The 16084-nt window shown below is 39.8% G+C and overlaps 1 protein-coding gene across 3 annotated transcripts in view; it reads left to right on the forward strand.

The window, feature by feature from the left end:
• RELN (reelin) overlaps positions 1-16084 on the forward strand; it is a 490351-nt gene that overhangs the window by 198084 nt on the left and 276183 nt on the right. For all 3 annotated transcript variants that reach the window (XM_078060039.1, XM_078060040.1, XM_036067465.2), the window contains exon 4: positions 4697-4767. In XM_078060039.1, the coding sequence (XP_077916165.1) occupies positions 4697-4767 (71 nt within the window). The remainder of the gene's footprint in view (positions 1-4696; positions 4768-16084) is intronic.

Genomic DNA, 16084 nt, shown 5'->3' on the forward strand with positions numbered 1-16084 from the left:
ATTTGCGAGAGAGAGAATGATAGGGAGAGAAAGAGAGCACATGAGTGGGGGGAGGGTCAGAGGGAGAAGCAGACTCCCTGCTGAACAGGGAGCCCGATGCGGGACTCGATCCCGGGACTCCAGGATCATGACCTGAGCCGGAGGCAGTCGCTTAACCAACTGAACCACCCAGGTGCCTCTATAGAGCTTTTAAATTATAGATCATAACAGCCCAAATGAATTTTTAAATTACTTATTTAATAGGGATTCTTGTTGGCAAACTTGCTCTAGAAATATCTGTATCTCCCAAGAAGATAATAAGTACTTTCTAGAAACTTGTTTGAGAAATTTGGTCTACTCCTCAGAACAGGGAACAATGAGTATTTTTCTGACCTCTTCTGAAAAATTACTGCCCCTTAGGGAAAATTAAGTGGAAGTTGTGCCAATATAGTTATTAGCACCACAAATTTGATAGGTGTGCCCCCAAAGGGAAGCTGTAAATTACACTAAAATAATTCTGAGAATGAATAAGGCCTGTCACCATCTACCATAGCTGTTTATTTTTATAAGAAAAGAAAAATATAGTGTAGATTAAAAATTGGAGGACAATTTTTGAGTCTCTAGACTCTGAGAGTTACTGTGCTTTTAGCAATTTCTGAGTATATATAATATATAAATACATTTTTATGTTTAAATGTATAAATTTATGTTTATATATGTTACTTAGATATATTTATATTTATTTGTCATTATGTAAATGCATATATTCATAGATTTTAAAAATGACTGCTATAATTCTGTAGGTAGACCCATGAATTATTTCCTAGTTCTAAATATGTTCAAAGTAGGCTTGCCATTATTGACATCAGCCGCACCCTGAGAGTGTGGAGCCAACATCTCATGGTACAAAGCAGAGGAACTTGTGTTCTTGCTGGTCACCTGGTTCTGTTCTTTCTTCTCCCCAAGATAAGATGTGAATTTGCAGGCCCTTAAAATGATTAACCATACATCTACCAGAGGGTTGGGCATCTTTATATTAAGATGTTATCTAAGGGGTTTAAGGGTCTGTAAAGAAAGTGATGCACATGATAATTATCTTCAACATGTGTTTGTGTCCTATTCCTCCAGGGTTTGGGCAGTGGTGTGGATGAGGTTGGCATCCAGTGGTCTTGTCTTTGGTAGAGATGAGGCCAGGCATGAGGGGTGGTGGGGGCCGTTGGAGGAAATGTGAGCTGATTGGAAGCCAAGGGACTCAACAGAGTACTGTGGGAGAGGCGATCAAGAGAAATGCTAATTTTTACACCTGAAACCAATATAACACTGTATCTTAACTATACTGGAATTAAAGTTTAAAAAATAGAGAAATGCTATCTTTAAAGGCAAATCCCATGGAGTTGCTGGCCAAGTGGCCAAATTTCCAGCTGGAAACAGAAAAGAAGTTTGTCCAAAAGGAGATTAAATAAAAGGGCTTAGCTATGGACTAAAGGGTTGGAGTAGAGAGCACAAGCCATAGGCCACATGAATTTAAAGATCAGACCCTGAAAGCAAGAGAGAGAGAAAGCTACCTTCAAATCTTTGAACCAGATCAATGACAATTTAATGTGATGGTTAAAAGCAAGGACCCAACACTCAGACTGCCTGAGTTTAATCAGTCATATGACATTAGGCAAATCACATAATAATTCTGTGTCCCAGAAAAATGGGAATAATAGTATCTATCTTGTAGAGTTGTTGTCAGGATTAATCGAGCTAATTTATTTAGAGCCCTTACAATTGTACCTAGCAAAGGATAGATTTCATTTCTTAACAGGTGTTATAATAATAATAATAACAATATGTATGTGTATATATACATGGTATATATGTGTGTTTATATATACATATATGTATGTGTATTTAAATGTATATATAAGTATATATGTATATGTCTGTATATACACACATATAAAAACATATATAAATGGTTTATATATATAAACATATACCAGTCACATTATTATTATTACTACTTTGACTTTTCCCAAGCAGTGGACTTCAGATAATAACATTGGGCATGTGGTGTGCTTCTCAAGCCAGTTTCTAATTGCTGAGCCCTTTCTTCAAACATTAAATACTTTAGAACACATAAAGCACAGGTGCTCTGGTTTGAAGTGGGGATGCCTGCTGACCCTCCCCTGGACTCCCACAGAGACCCGAGGCACCACTGTGGAACACATTTTGAAAACTTGGAAAGAATCCACCGCCTGGAATCAAGACCTTGAATCAGGTCCTATCTGCACTAACAGGCTGTGTATACCCTTCAGCATGTTCTCACTGGCCTCAGTTCCCTGATCCGTGCACTGTAAAGAGCTAGAATTACTTCAGTAGTTTTCAAACTCTGCCACTTTAAGACCTTGAGAGTTCCCGAGAAGTGTGCAGGGAAGTTTTGGGGAATGGGTGGTGAGGAGTATGCTGTATGAGCAGGAGGGAACCCAAGGACTTCAAAAGCTAGGAAGAGAGGAATATACTGAGATTTCATATGTTTATTTGAAGAATGAGTTACCACTGCTGAAGAAATTTTGACTAGATGATAAAAGAGCCTTCAGTTTCAATTATTCCCTAGTCCCTCATCGAACCAAAGTAGCAGAAATCAGAACATGAATGAAAGCAACAAGTACTAAATCTGAGGAAACCGAGTAATGGGGAAAGCAATGTGGACTATTCACAAGGTGCTGTGCAGTGACCAGGCTATTTCAGGATCGCTGCTCTCCAGGGAAAAGGCAAAACCTCTGTTGCCTGAGTTTTATCTAGATACTTTGGCCTCATTGTGTTCATGGGAACATAGACTGGCAAGATGATAACTAAGTTTGTGGACCAATGAGAAATATTACAATGGGGATATTCTATACTCACAATCAGAAGACAACTACAGTGAACAATTAAACACTGTACATTGTGGGACTTTCCTTGGTGGTTAGTGATTTCAGAAAATATGTTCCTTCCAAAGCAAACGTCAAATTAAAATTTTCCATTTATGATTGCTGTGCTGCGGCGAGAGGTGTCTGTGAACTCAGAAGCTCTCGACTTGACTGAGATTTGACAACGAAATGTATTTAGGTAAATCAAGTTCCCATGTCCCCTCTGGGCATAACACCTGTAATTGATGAGTGAGTCCGTAGGCCATGCTTATGGCTTGGATTGACCCTATGTTTAGTCCTCCTCATTTTCAGCTTGCTAAAAGCAAAGGAAAACCTATAAACATATGTGAACAAATAGTGTGGTAACGTCTGTTTATCAGTAATTTTGATAATGATTGTGCAACAAGGGCGGATTACCTTACAAACATCACAGGCAGTGTGAGATGAATGCTGCCCAGTGACTTTTCTCTCCAATTCTGTCTCCCTTCCACCATTCAGAGCTCTCACTGTTGTGCCATTGTGTATGTGTGTGGATGTGTATGTGTTAAAGTGTCACATTTCCCATCTCACTGCTGAAGTATGTTAGCTTGGAGCAATGTCGCCCATTAACACTTAAGCGTGGCTTAGTTTGTCAGATTGTGTTTGGAGAGTTGGGTCCTGGCATCTGACACTAATGATAGGGACAATTCAACGGGGAGTAGAAATGGGAAAGGTCTGCAGCACAGAGGAGGAAGGTACATCCACATAGAGACCGAAGTGGGGAATGTTGGGAGCCACGAGGTCCTGCGGGCCCCACAAAGGATAAAATGTTGACTGAGAGATACACAAACCGGGGTGGGGTGGGGAATGCAGAGGCCAAACTTTGCCCTCTGGTGACCTAGCACAGTGCCTTATACATAATCCATCTTTAGTAAATGATGCCTGAATCACATTATTTTTTGTCCTCAGGTGGTTTTGGGAGAACTAAAGTTGAGATTTAATTTTAATATTTTTTAGTTATTAAAAAGATTTGCGTATGGCTTATTTTCTAAAATCAATTTTCTTCAAGAGGCATGATTTTCTGTTTTAAATTTGTTCAAACAATACATTTTGTGCCAGAAAAGTTCTTTTTAAGGAAACATACCTCAAATATGAGGCATAAATAAGTTTTCCTTTAATAAAAACAGTTCCTATTATAGCCACTGAATAACACGTCTGCTGCAAGGGTGCTATTTTTTCACCAATGAATGTGCACAGCTCTGATTAGAGGAGGTGAACGATGCACATCTACTTCAAAGGGTGAGTTAGACCCTGTAGGGAGAAAAGGTGTATTTTATTATGACAGATTTTGTAATTATGAAAGCTCTGAATTGCCCTATTTTTTAAAAAAATACTTTTGAAGAAATGTAATTCTCTGTCTAAACTCTCTATGTGTTATGGTGACTGTTGATTTCAGAAAAAAGTATATTCGGAGCATCTTTCTCCAGTGCTAATATCATTATTGCTTCACAAGACATTTTATATCAGTCTTCCAAGGAAGAAATTTTAATAAGCATACTTTTTCTTCTATGCAGGATTTGCTTACATCTACTGTTTTCAGAATAAGCCCACAAATGTTACAATATCTTTACAAAGGAAAGCCAGAAGATAATTCTCAACCCAGGGGCCTTGGTCTAAGCCCTTGTTCATTTGTATCACTGTTCAAATGCACTCATTTTTTAAAAGATCGTATCTACACAATAGCATTTAAAAATGAGGTTTTTCAAAAAGTTGTAAAAATACATTAAATTGTCACCAAACTTACTACAAGATTTAGATTAACCTTTCCTATTCATTTTCAGGGCTACGGCGACACACAGGGGCCAGATTATTTTCAAAGATGCTTTAGCCCAGCAGCTGTGTGAACAAGGAGGTAAGAATCATCTCTGACACCTCTATGTTGGTTGTGTCAAAATTATTCATGGTAGGCCTGATGTTCTATGTACTAAGTATTTCGTTACTATTACTTGATCACGATGCTTTAAAACTGGAATTATTGATCCCTTCATGTCCCTAAGAATTAGGCATTTAGTAATTACTGATAAAGATCTGTAGACTTCTGAAAATACTAAGTGTGAGCAAAACAAACCAAGAGAAAATTTATCTTTTCAGATAAATTTATTTATCTGATGCACCATTTATTTCAGATTTTTGGTTAGATACTGTATCATTTTAGATACATTAAGTGGGCATTAAGCAGTCACATTAAATGACTTCTACTTTGTGAGTGCCTCATACACATCCTACCTTTCACCTATACCAGACTCACAGATGCATATATGCACACATACACACACGTACACACATATGTACACACACCATGAAAGGTGGAAAACAGGATCCATGCCCCAACACAAATTTGTTCACTTTACTTCTTGAGCTTCTACCTGACTTTGTGTCTTCATTGTAGCACTTACCACTTCACATAGAATTTCCCTCTGAAAAGAAATGAGTATTACCCATCAGAGGCTGAGCTTCTCAGGCATAAACCATGCCTTTAGAGCTCTTTGGTTCCCCAGAACCTGGCATATGACTATTCAAAAAATGCTGACAGATTTAGAATACAAGTTTTTCTCAGTCACACATCTATTCATTGATTTAAGCATTTGACAATGAATACATTTGAAGCCAGTCTTTGTTAAAGTCATGCTATTTTCACCATCATCATAGGCATAATATCAATTTTTATTTACACAGCGATATTTTTGGGAAATTTGTTAACTTAAGATTTTTGAATTTAAAGGAAATTTCTACTAATCTTATTTCTGCTAAAGAGAATCTAATGGGTTTAGGAAAGAAGTGAGGAAAAATTATATTGGTTTTTGAAATCAGGCCTAAGAAAATACCATTTATTATTTGTAGTAATATATACATCCTCAATATGGCTTTATCTTGGTAATGCGATACTGGATGATTATTACTGGCAAACTCCTGATTGTTTACATATATAACTCTTGAATCAGAAAACCGCATTCTAATTATAGTTTCAAATATATTATCAGTGTTCTTGGGTTGAGCAGATTTTTACTGTGACTTTTGTGAATGCAAAACTGTGATAGCCTTTGTAGTAAGCTCAAGAAATCTATCACGATGTAACTCTTTTTTCAGACTGAGAATGTTCACAATACTGAAAATATAAAACACTATATAACATAGTGAACATTAATGTTCTGAAAAATGCATAGTGTCAGAAAAAGATAGGTCTAATTTTATTAACATTTAATATTGTTTAAAAGCTGATCTCTTTTAAGCGTTGGATTTTTGAGTCTTTTCCATTGTATTGTTGGAATTGGGTTCACTTAAAATGAAAAGAAAAAGCCAAGAAAAACCAGTGGGAAAAAATTCTCAACCAGTGGGTTAAAAAAAAAAGCCTTATATAGTCAGATTGCACACGAATATGATTTACACAATGGTAGATGTGCATGTTATTAAAAATGCTATTCAGCCCAGGACCAAAGGAAAACACTGAGCTTTTCAACAGCACCTAATCAATTGAAATCATATCAATCCATCCAAGATAGGTTGGAAAGGATACTAACAAGCGTGATGGCTTCCTGCTGTCAAGAATAATAAGGGAAATAATTGGTGCTATAAACCATAGATCTATTTTGGACCTATCTACTTTTAATTAAAACATTAATTATCTCCTTAAATAAAATAACATAAATTTAACATATTATAATTTCTTATACATTGGATGGAGAATATTTAATGTATTTATGAGAGAGAAAAAAATGACAATCAGTATATACCAAAGCATAGTGCCTTTCAATTACAACATACTCAGTAGGTTTGTTGATTTTAATTAAATTAAACAATTTAAACAAAGCAAATTTTGTTTTGTGAAGCTTGGGGACAGCTATTATTATAAGACTATTGGTGACTAAGCATATTGAAAAAGTAAAATGATCAGAAAACATACTAGCCTTGCATAGTCTGTCATCTCGATCCTTCTCCTTAAAAGACATTCATTGAAGGATTTTATTCTGCAAACATGTATCTAACACCTACAAGACCCTGTCTTAGCTCACAGTGCTAAATATAGCTATAAAAGTAAAGAAAGCCCCATTTCTGTTCTCAAGGGGTGGGATATAAATGGCAGATCAGCTACATTTGCCTGGGGGCTTTAGGAAAGGCTCCCCAGGGAGCAAGTCCTGAAGGGTCAGCAGCAGTTTAAGAAAAAAAGAAGAGGAATTCCATCTATCTCCTTCCCATTTCTACTGATCCACCTTGGATCACACCCCATCATTTCCTTCAGGCTTTGCTTAATAGCCACCTCTTAGGATTCCCTGCTCCCACTTTCCGGCACCCTAATCAGGGCTACAATAATGAGCTTTCTAAAATGGAAACATGATTATATCATGTCCCTGCTTAAAACCCTTCAATATCTCTATTGGAGGCAATAGTTCACCTTCAAGGTAAAAATCTCTACTGCTTATCACAGCATACAAAGAAAATCCCTTAAAACGTGGCTTCAGTTTGCCTCCCCCACCTCAGTACTTTTTTTTTTTTTAAGATTTTATATATTTATTTGAGAGAGTGGGTGGGAGAGGGAGAGAGAATCTGAAACAGACTCATGCTGAGTGCAGAGCCAGACACAGGGCTCAAACCCATGACCACAAAAGATCATGACCTGAGCCAAAACCAAGAATTAGACACTTAACCAACTGAACCACCCAGGCGCCCCTCCCCACCTCATTTCTTGTCATCCTATCATTTCTACCTTAAAATTCTCAGAATGCACCTCACTCCATTACTTTCATATTATTTACACACTATGCCCCCTGTTCCCCCATTTTCTTGGGCTGGACTACCTTTATATGGCTTGTCTGGCTCACTCAGCCTTTCAGACCTTTCTTAGATATTGCCTCCTCCTGAAGAAAAACATCTCTGATCTCCCTCAAGCTCCTCCTCAAGCTGGTCTTGGACTCTCATACATGGTTACATAATCCCTGGACATACCTCTCAAGGTACAATAATAATACAAATGAAAACACGGTCAGCACTGTTATATGCCAGACTCCACTCTCCCCATTCATTCTACAAACATGACTTCATTTAATCTTTACTGCAACTCTCCGAAGAAGGAACTATTATGACCTCCACTTTAAAGATGATGAAACAAAGACACAGTGAGAATAACTTGCTTAAGGTCACACAGCTAGAAATTGGCAGAGCTGGGACGGGAGCTCAGGCAGTTTGGCCAGTAGCCCATGATATTAACCATTACATTACACTGCCTTTCCAATGAAGCACTTACTTCAGCATGAGCTCATTTAACTTGACAACCATTTATTGCACATTATAATAAGAACATTATTACAGGTGCTTTATCTGCCATTAGATAGAAGCTCCTTGAGGACAGGGACTGTGCTTTTTATTACCGAATTGCTAAAGCCTCACATAATGTCTGTATGCACCCAGTAAATGTTTATTGAATGAATGAATGAATGAACAGTTGAATCAAACTAGTCTGATAGATGTGGGAAAGAGGAAGCTACCCGGGAGGTCATTACAGCTAAGCTGGGAAGGTAAGTGGAGCAGGTTGTAAAGGGCCCTCTGTTTGCTCGGGAGTTTAAACATTGTTCTGTGGGCAAGTGGGAAGCAGGAGGGTGACATGAGCCATCTGTGTTTTTGAAAGAAAACTGGGGATGGGGGTGGAATGGGTTGTAGAGATTAGGAGTTGGAGGAAGTTAAACACAGTAGTAGGATGCTATATCACCCAGGTGAGAGCTAAATTTTAAGCTAAATGAAAATTGGGTCTTGGCGTGGTGCCTGGGTGGCTCAGTCGGTTAAGCATCTGCTTTTGACTCAGGTCATGATCCCGGGGTCCTGGGATCAAGCCACACATCGGGCTCCCTGCTCAGCAGGGAACCTGCTTCTCCCTCTCCCTCTGCTGCTCCCCCTGCTTGTGTTCTCTCTCTCTGTCAAATAAATAAATAAAATCTTTTTAAAAAATTGGATCTCGGAGACTAGAAAGGGATATAGTAGAGAGACTTCGGAGAAGTGTGATCATTGTAGGGAATGAGGGCTGGAAGAGGGTCCAGGGTGATTCTGTGATTTCTGGCCTCGGTGACTCGGTGGCCAGTGATGCCAAGGACTGAGAGAAGAAATGGAGAAACGTTAGAGGTGTTTGGAAGAGAACATAACAGACTGGACTTCAACACATTGTCCCTGAGGAGGTTGTTTTCCATCCTGCAGGGCTCTCCAACAGCCTGCTGGGAAGAGAGGCAGATCTGAGAACCATCACCATGTTGGTTTTGAGCAGGGAACATGCTCATCCAGGGAGATCCCCAGGAGAAGGGAGGAAAGGCCCCAGTGTAGAAGGCTGGTGATGGCACAGGAGCAGGAAGAAAAAGGAATTCTGGAGAAGGGGCCAGCTTGGGAGACTGGGAGACTCAAGGAAGACATCTCAACATGGTAGAGGTGTTCGACAGGGACAAAGGCTTCTGAGAGAACGGAGAGGATGAAGTATGAGAAAAGGCTTTATGATTTTGCAGTTAGAAGTTCATTGGCCATTTGACTATAAATGAGGGTGGTTTCAGGAGAGGCCAGACCACCTGAAGCTGCCTTGTAGTGTGGAAAGCTCTTGCCCAGGCTTTGGAGACAGTCAAGGGAAGAAAGATGACTGTGAGTTGAGAAGTAAATGTGAGGCAATGTTTAAAGTTGAGGCTTTGAAAAAAATCGAGGATTAAAGGGAAGGAGAGAGATAGGGCAAGCAGAGGGGAAAGCAGACTCAAGGGAAGGTTGGGGGTTCTCTCTTTCCCTCCCACACCCCCTGATAGAACCAGAACGTATTTATGAGCATCCAGGGCTTTGTAACCAAAGACCACTGGGAGCACCCCTGTAGTTGACAGGTTGGGTTTAGTGCTCGTTCCAGCATAGAGAAGGCAGGCCATGGAACTGTGGGACATCTCAACAGAGGGTGTGACAAAGGGATTATTATGAGATTTGGGCCTGTGTTTCATGATTTTGGCAAAGGTTTATGGAAGTGGGGCTTTGCTCTGTATTGGATGCTGTAACCAGTAATTCTGGTTAGGGATCTCAATAAATCCTATCTACAGGGGAGGCAGACTAGAATGAGGGGAAGCTATACTTGGTGAAAAGACAGTACAGTCACCACTATTAGCCAGGAGAAGGGGGGATTGGTGTACTGTGAGTTGGACAGTGTTCTGGTTAGGTCTGTGTTCAGGTATAATTATGAAGTGGCCCTGTGTCAGTCTTGACCCATCATGATCCCAGAGTGGCTTTGTCTGCAGTTGATGTTCTGTGAAATCATTTCTTTAAAAAAAAAAAAATTATTCATTTGACAAAGAGAGAGAGGACAAGCAAGGGGAGCAGCAGGTAGAGGGAGAGGGAGAAGCAGGCTCCCCAGTGAGCAGGGAGCCCGACAAGGGACTTAATCCCAGGACCCTTGGATCATGACTTGAGCCAAAGGCAGACGCTTAACCAACTGAGCCACCCAGGTGCTCCCTTGAAGTCATTTCTGTTCATTGGGAGAAGCAAGGCCCAGCTGTGAGTGCCCGGCCAGCTCCTAGATACCAGGGGCTGCTTTTCCTTTCTTGAGGTCGAGGAGAGAGTGCTAGTGGACATTTACTTTTGGATTTAGACTTTATGAAGACTTTGGAATCCTAGAGAAGTAGGTCTGGACCCAAGCTCTGTGTAACCTTACTTTCAGAGCCTGGACACAAAGTACAGGCTCAGTTAATGATAAAGGAGGAGGGATCTTGCTGGAGCCAAGTTTTATTCAACGTCAGCCAGTGTGAAATCAAAAGCCTGATAAGTAGATCAGTGTGGTGAGATTGTGGGTGTTTAATTTTTTTCTTTAAACTTATCTGTATTTTTAAAAATTTTTTTATATTGAACTTATATCATTTGGGTTATAAAGAAATAACAAATTTTCTCCCCCTCCCCCCAAATAACAAATATGGGGTTATACTTAAGAAGGAGGAGGGACAATTCTGTTGAGGCAGACGGACTTCTAAGAACTATAGAAAAATTCTAAATCACAACTCCCATGCCTCTTCCTTTGTGAGGACTTGCCTGATGCTCTTAACATGATTGCTCTCTGTGATGTCATAATTATTTATTTAGCTACTCCTGCCCTTCCACTGAAAGCTTCATGAGGGCAGGAACCATGACTTAATTTTTTATTTTTCTGAATACCCAACAGTGCTTGGCATAAAAGCAGATGCCCTATACATGTTTGCTAAATGATCACCTTAAACATTTTGCAATTGAAAAATCACTGCCCTTCCCAAAAAATCTTCTTTAACCCTGACCTTACGCTATGGAACACCATGAGTCAGTGTGGCTCTAACAGAAAGCAGTGTCACGAAGGAATGTCCTTTGCACTGACCTCAGTTTGAAAAATGTATAAATCACCATTTTAAGAATTCAGAAAATTATTCACAGGTTTTCATCTAAACACTGAGCACCCCCAGTGCTCTCAGAACGTACACCAGGTTCAGAGACTTCAGGTTTCACCTTGAATCCTGAGCTCCTAAGTAATTACAAACACATCTCTAGCTGAGTTCTGCTGACAGGTCACAGTCCTTCTGAAGAACCAGAGGATTTCTCATTTCTAGTCTGGGGTGGGGATGGGGAGGTGCTTGGTTGTATACTCTCAATTTTCTTGAAAGTGGAAGATGCTCAGGTTCATGCACCAGGAGTAGACAATAAAGAAGTGAATTCAGGGGCACCTGGGTGGCTCAGTTGGTTAAGCATCTGCTTTCTTCTCAGCTCAGGATCTCAGGGTCCTGGGATCGAGCCCTGCGTCCTGCTTTCCGCTCAGTAGGGAGTATGCTTCTCCCTCTGCCCCTCTCCCCTGCTTGTGCTCGCCCTCTCTCCATCTGAAATAAATAAAATCTTAAAAAAAAAAACAGAAAATGTTGAGATGAGTGAGGGATGAGGACATATTTGAATTTATGCTCTGACCCTGCGACTGTCAATTCCTCATCTGTAGATTAGCAACAAAGCCAAGAAAATTAACTTGACAAAGTATACACTACTCCTATATGGCGGGACTAGAATCCATATCTCAGGGCTCACCACCCAGTGTTGGTTTGATTATACAAAGTAGATTCTTAAAATTTAAAAAGTAGACATTAAAAACCCTCAGGAACCCCAACTTCAATAAATACGAATCATCGCTGTTGCCTCCATTCCCTGAACACCTAGCAGAGAATACACACTTTCTGAAGCCCTTGTAAGACAGAGGCAGCAAGTATGAAGCTGATGTGAAACTGTTCTCAGCATGGCTGCTGCTGGCCCAGCAGCGTGCACATGTCCTGGTGGGGGCTGGGCGGGGGGAATCATGGTGCATGTGTATATTCGTTGGCCTGTGAGCTTCTTGGCTAATACCCCCTTCAAACACACACATTGATTATTTAGCAAGGCCAGATGGCAAGCTTAACGGCCGACAGCAGTCATGCCCTGTAGTGCCCCCAAAGGGTGCATGCCATTTATAAACCAGGCTGGAATTCTCTGTTGTTGGGTTGATGGAAGTGGATATAACCAAAGGCAAATGTTTTATGTCAGGGGAGAGGGGTCAGGCTTATAGTTGGAGCCGAAAATCTTGGCTGCTTTCTGCCGTGCTCAGCGGTTGTTTTGCTGTTCATCACTCTCTGAACAGTGTGGTAGACAGTGTGGCTCTACTTTCTAAGGGCTGCTGGACCATGGTGGTGGGCAGTATATTTACTTCATTCAGATACCACACTCTGGAATTTTTAAATTCTTTGTAATAAGGACTGAGGAACGTTTATTTAAGCTGTGAGATGGAGGGAGATGAAAAGTTCAGTAAGCAAGTCCATAAAATGAAGGAGGGATTTAACCTACCTCGATATTTTTCAGCACGTCAAGAATACCTTTTAAACAAATAATGCAATATATGTTAAGAAAAAAAAAAGAAGAAGAAGATAGCAGGAGGGGAACAATGAAGGGGGGGAAATCGGAGGGGGAGACGAACCATGAGAGACGATGGACTCTGAAAAACAAACTGAGGGTTCTAGAGGGGAGGGGGGTGGGAGGATGGGTTAGCCTGGTGATGGGTATTGAGGAGGGCACGTTCTGCATGGAGCACTGGGTGTTATGTGCAAACAATGAATCATGGAACACTACATCAAAAACCAATGATGTAATGTATGGTGATTAACATAACAATAAAAAAATAAAAAATAAAAAAAGAATACCTTTTAAGGTGATAGATATGGTAATTGGCTTGATAGTGATTATTTCACCATGTATACATATATCAAAACATCGAGTTGTATACCTTAAATATATACAGTTTTTTCAGTTATACCTCAATAAAGCTGGAAAAAAAGAATACCTCTTATACACAAACATGGTATGAATTTTACATCAGATCTACCAAAATCTTCCCTTGCCTGTTCTTGCTTACTCGGTAGCTCATATTACTAAATATTTTTCCAATACCCCGAAATGCAATTTTTTTTTTAATTGATCACACCATGCAAGTCAGAATCAACTAATAGAATTGGATTTTACCGTATCTACTTTAATAGTTAAAGTGGAAAATAATGATGTGTTCCATTTGAATTTGACCAACGCTAAAATTTTTGCTTTTCAAAGATGTGTTTTCCCCGTGGTTATTCTAGAGTTTACATTTCCGTTCAGCAGTTATAGCTCGTTGTTCCAGACATCCCTGCCTTTGTAACTGACAAACGAAGAGAGCTGAATTAGGAGACTTTGGTAAAACCATCCAGGAACCTTTAATCTTGCTTCAAGGCCTCACAAACTACCATCAGGGGAGAACCGAAGCCCTCCTGGGGCTGGGGAAAGCCAGAAGTGTTCCTAAGTGATCCTGAGGACAGATAAGATTTAAAGGAACATCGAAGAGCTGACTCATGGGGCCATAGTAAAATTTCTTGCTACTGGCCCTAGGCAGGTCTGACTACTTTTTTAATTTCCTAAAGAATGGTGCTTTGAACTGGTGCTGTTTATCCCAAGATGATTGAACCTAGATTTAAACAGCCTTCTTTTCAGTTCTCAGGGTTATATACATTCCCACTTGACAGCTTTATCTAGTCCAAAGTCAAAACCCCAGGATTTACGCCCGAGAAGAATTTGACATTGAGTTCTTTTGGATCCAGAGAAGTACACTTTCTATTCAAGTTGCAATATAATCTGCTGGATTCCTCCCCTATTTTGAAGGACAAAAAGCCTAGGTTTTTGGATCTTTAAAATTACTTAGGGGAGGGGAGCAAAGCTGTGCTGAACACCTTAAATTACCATTTTATTTTGGATTGCAAAATATTATTTCATGCAACCTATTAATCCAACCGTATTTTTACATTCAAAGGTTCAGTTGTTTAATGTAATAATTAATACAGATTTTCATAATCAAGTTTTTCAGAGTTGGAACTCATTAATATTGATTAATACATATTGTGCTGTTTCCCATACCATTCCCAAGAGCCTGGCACAATATTCTGTGCCCAGAAGGAACGTGGTCAAGTTGTGAGGATTAAATGCAGAAGTGATGTACGTAGGATGGTGGCTAGCACATAAATACTCACTGAATGTTAACTATCATTATTATTACTAGGCATTTATATTTGGATGCCATTTAGGTACCTTGAACTCAATACATTCTAAACTGAACTTGACTTTTCCTCAAATCTGGACCCCTTTCTTGCAGTTCTGATTAGTGACTTCATCAACCCAATCAAACAGAAACCCAGATAACATTACTTTCCTTATTCCTTTCTTTCTTCCATGTCTAGATCCAAAGTGTCTAAGACCAATTTATTTTATATTCTTAGTATCTCCTAACTCAGTCCTTTTCTTTTGGCACACATCCATTCATTTAGTTCAGGCCTTCCACACATGTATCAAAATGTTCTTAAACACAAACCTCATTTTTTTACTCCCAGCCTCAAACCCCGTAACTCCCTGCATTTGCCCCACTTAGCCTAGCTTTTGAGGCCGAGACAGACTCATCTCTGCATTCCAGCTCTCTCCCACTCCCCACCCTCCCTTACACCCAACTCTCTTCATCAGACATGCCGTCCTGTCCCCTGTCTCTGGGGCTTCAACATGCCAATTTCTGTCCCTGGAACACCCTCCTCATTTCCTCCTCCATCTTACTGATGAAATTGCTCTCATCCTAAAGATCCAGCTCAAGCCTCTCCTCCTCCATCATCTTTATTTTTATCACTATTCCACCTGCTACTTACTAATTGAATTTAGTTCACCATGTTGCATTGTCAGGTGTTAACTTCTACACGTATTTTCTACTGTACCTTGAACCCCTTGATCCGGCAGAGACTGGACCATTTTTATATTCTCAGAAGCTGATAGAGCACTGGGAATTTAGTAGGCACTCAGTTATTAGTTGAGGGAATGAATGAACCATATAGAGCAGGTATACCTTTCCAAAATTGTCTAATTACTATTATTTCTTCAATGGCTGGTCTGCCTGCACTTCCTGCACCCCAGAATCATTTTTATAATCATATTTAGGCATTGGACACTCCTTCGGCATTGATGGACTTTATTAGGATGGACTTTATTGTGAGTAGCCCTACAAAACTCAAGAGTTGGTTGGGTATTATTTCAAATGATGTTTGTCACATTGCTCAGTGTCCTCTTTCTAAGAAACCACAGGAGAAACATCTCTCAAGTCTCTGTACCCGAAATACCTCCCCTTCTCCTGAGCAAGGTGTTTTCTTTTCATGTTATGAACTCTTCAATTTCTGTAACTTTATAGCCTCTGTGACTTTATAGTAGGACCAAACTTAAGACGTCAGAGCATGCATCTTACTCATCTCAACTGGACGTAGTTTTATTCTGACCCTCATTTATCATCATCTTTGTTTTCCCTTTTATTAACTTGTTTGATTGTCTGCAGTTTTGGGTTTTGTTTTTTTGTGGTTTTTGGTTTTTTGTTTGTTTTTTGTTTTTGTGCTTTTTGGTAAGCTGCCTTGTATCTGTTTTAGAACAAGGCAAATTGTACAATGTATCCTTAGGCATATAAAAAAAAGTCAGAAGTAAGGTAACATGAAGATGATAACAGAGGTTCAAGTGACCAGGACAGGAGGGAACAGAGAACATTAGAGTTTTCTAACAGCAGTGTCTTGCTGGTGTTATTAGTGCCCAATAATTAATGTCTTGTTGGTGTTATCACTACCCAATAAACATATTCGGAGCAACTATGTGCCAGACTT

This window comes from Halichoerus grypus, chromosome 12, assembly GCF_964656455.1.
Source record: "Halichoerus grypus chromosome 12, mHalGry1.hap1.1, whole genome shotgun sequence".
In the NCBI taxonomy this organism is placed as follows: Eukaryota; Metazoa; Chordata; class Mammalia; order Carnivora; family Phocidae; genus Halichoerus; species Halichoerus grypus.